The sequence below is a fragment of the Scylla paramamosain genome, chromosome 10 (assembly GCF_035594125.1).
Source record: "Scylla paramamosain isolate STU-SP2022 chromosome 10, ASM3559412v1, whole genome shotgun sequence".
Taxonomy (NCBI): Eukaryota; Metazoa; Arthropoda; class Malacostraca; order Decapoda; family Portunidae; genus Scylla; species Scylla paramamosain.
The window spans coordinates 2,860,001-2,862,500 of NC_087160.1; the positions used below are offsets into that span (position 1 = coordinate 2,860,001).

At 40.1% G+C, this 2,500-nt stretch overlaps 1 protein-coding gene across 3 annotated transcripts in view; it reads left to right on the plus strand.

Annotated features, from left to right (window-relative positions):
* The window catches only part of LOC135104087 (metabotropic glycine receptor-like), a 136,838-nt gene that overhangs the window by 96,929 nt on the left and 37,409 nt on the right, over positions 1-2,500 (plus strand). For all 3 annotated transcript variants that reach the window (XM_064011018.1, XM_064011019.1, XM_064011017.1), the window contains exon 4: positions 1,269-1,420. In XM_064011018.1, coding sequence (XP_063867088.1) covers positions 1,269-1,420 — 152 coding nt within the window. The remainder of the gene's footprint in view (positions 1-1,268; positions 1,421-2,500) is intronic.

Sequence of the window (2,500 nt, forward strand, 5' to 3'; positions counted from 1 at the left end):
GAACTCAGGAGAATGGTACTAGAAAAAGAAGGAATATGATGCGCTCTCTGTCTCAAAGTTAATCCTAAAAATTATACAAAGAAAAAAATACTTAAATACGTCAGTTAAGTACAGCAGTTTCGTCTGTAAGAGTGAGGAGTCTGCTTAATTAGAGAGAGAGAGAGAGAGAGAGAGAGAGAGAGAGAGAGAGAGAGAGAGAGAGAGAGAGAGAGAGAGAGAGAGAGAGAGAGAGAGAGAGAGAGAGAGAGAGAGAGAGATGGAAACAAATAAAAAGAAGAACATAGTATTTACATTAACTCATTCACTCGACTGTCGACGCCACGCCTCCAGTCACGCGTGTCGAGTCAGATGGCTGAGCTTGTGGAAATCATTCATTTTGCTCGTGTCTTTAAGTCTTCTGAGGATTGATAGTTTTATAACACTTTACCTTTCTTGTGATATATTCGAATAATCTCTCTGAGGGTAAAACCAATTGATAAGGTGAATTGAAAATATATTAAGTATAAACATTTATGGATGTGGATGTATGAACATTGTGTATATAACAAAGGTGATCTAAATAAAATCCTCAGGGTCAGTAATCAAGATAGAACAAATGATTGAAGCTTGATAAAGTTAGCTAGAAAAAACAAAGCGAAGAAACCGGCTTTCAAATAGTGTGATAGATGAATGAAACAGTCTCAACAATCAGGTTGTTAGTGCTGAGTCGATAGTGAGCTTAAAAAAAAAAAAAAAGATTAGACTAATTTATAGATGAGGATGATAAATGGAAATAAGTATAGATATTTTATTCTAAGGCTGCTGCGTGTAGGCCTGATGGCTTCTTGTAGCTTCCCCTTTATTCTTATGTTTTTATGTAGGAATGTTTTATACAGGGACTGCCACGTGTAGACCTGATGGCTTCTTGCAGCTTCTTTTGTGTTCTTATTAAGAGTGCACTAGTCAGCTAATGTGTAGAGAGAGAGGAGGAGGAAGGGATGTGGATTCTGGACAAGCTTATCGTACCGTGACTACAGCAGAAGACATTATAGTGACATACATCTTCGAAAATAAGTATATTGAGGAAAAGAGAACAATGCATAAATTTTAGCTAATAAGAGGAAAAAAAAAAGAAAGAAAAAAAAAACAGAAGACCCAGACAGTGAGAAGGGACACGTGAGGGAGTGGCGGTACAAAGGCAACACTCCCGACCAACTCAACTCAACTCAACTCAACTCAACTCACACATCTCAACTCAACTCAGCGTCTCACTCCCTCGTCCTTTCCAGTGTGAGTCGGTGACCGGCCTGGGCTTCCGGCGCGGGGGTTACCGATGCCAGTGTCACCCCGGGTACTACCTGCCCCGCCCCGGCCCTGGATACTTTAGCGGCGAGGAGATCGAGACGGCCTACTCCGCCAGACAATCCCTAGACGCCTTCAGGTACGTGAGGCCATTACTCTGTACTGAGAGCCTTAGCTTCTTGTTTTGTGTACAGATGGTGTGGTTTTTTCCTTGTTTTTATGCATGAAGGAGGTCCGGCAAAGGATCTAGAAAAGGGAAAAGAATGTTAGATTTTTGGAAAGATTTTTTTGAAAGGAAGTTCAATAAGAAGTTTAAAAAAATATATGTAAATAAGAGTTCAAAATTTCTAAATAAGAGCTCATTTTGGTTTCAGGATTTGTATTGTGTAGATCAAACGTCTTTTTTCAGCAGTCATGTTTTATGCTCTTATTTTCTTACGGTTGTCTTGTGGGCTGTAAAGGGAACACAAAGGAACGCGAAGGAAGAATAAAGAATATATCCTTTTTTGGGGGTGGGGAGGACGGGAGGATGATAAGATACATGAGTACACTATCAAATACAGCGGAAACCAAAGGAAGAATAGGATCTTTTATTTTTCTATTTACTTATCCATTTTATATTATCTTTTTTTTTCTTTTGCTGTTCATGGTGAGCTACACGAGTACACTGTCTAATCCAATATAAAGTACAGATTAAAAAGCATTATTCTTATGACCACTCCTCCACTTAACCCCAAACTAACCCAATGCTCACAAAATTCTTCACTGACTGCTTTTTATTTATGTGTATGATAAGCTACACGACCACGCAATCTAATCCATTGTGAGGTACAGGCTAGAAGACATTATTAACAAGACCACTCATCCGCCTAACCCCAACCTAACCCAGTGCTCACAAAATTCTTCAGTCATCGTTTGTAATGCAACACGCGAGCCAGTGCATACCTTCCTACCCTCTCGCCGTCGTGGTTGTTCTTCGTCGCCATTGAGAGCACAGTAATAAATGACTCGCGTGTTTACAGAGAGAAGAAGAAAGAGAATAAGAGATTAACTTTGTCTCTGCGCTCTTCCGAATTATTCAAGGGACTTCAGATACAGACAGGCAAGATGGACAGAGGGATGGAGACGGATACATAGACAAACAGATAAACAGTCAGAGGAAATTAAACACACGCAGGCAGACAGACAGACAGACAGACAGACAGACAGACAGAGAGAC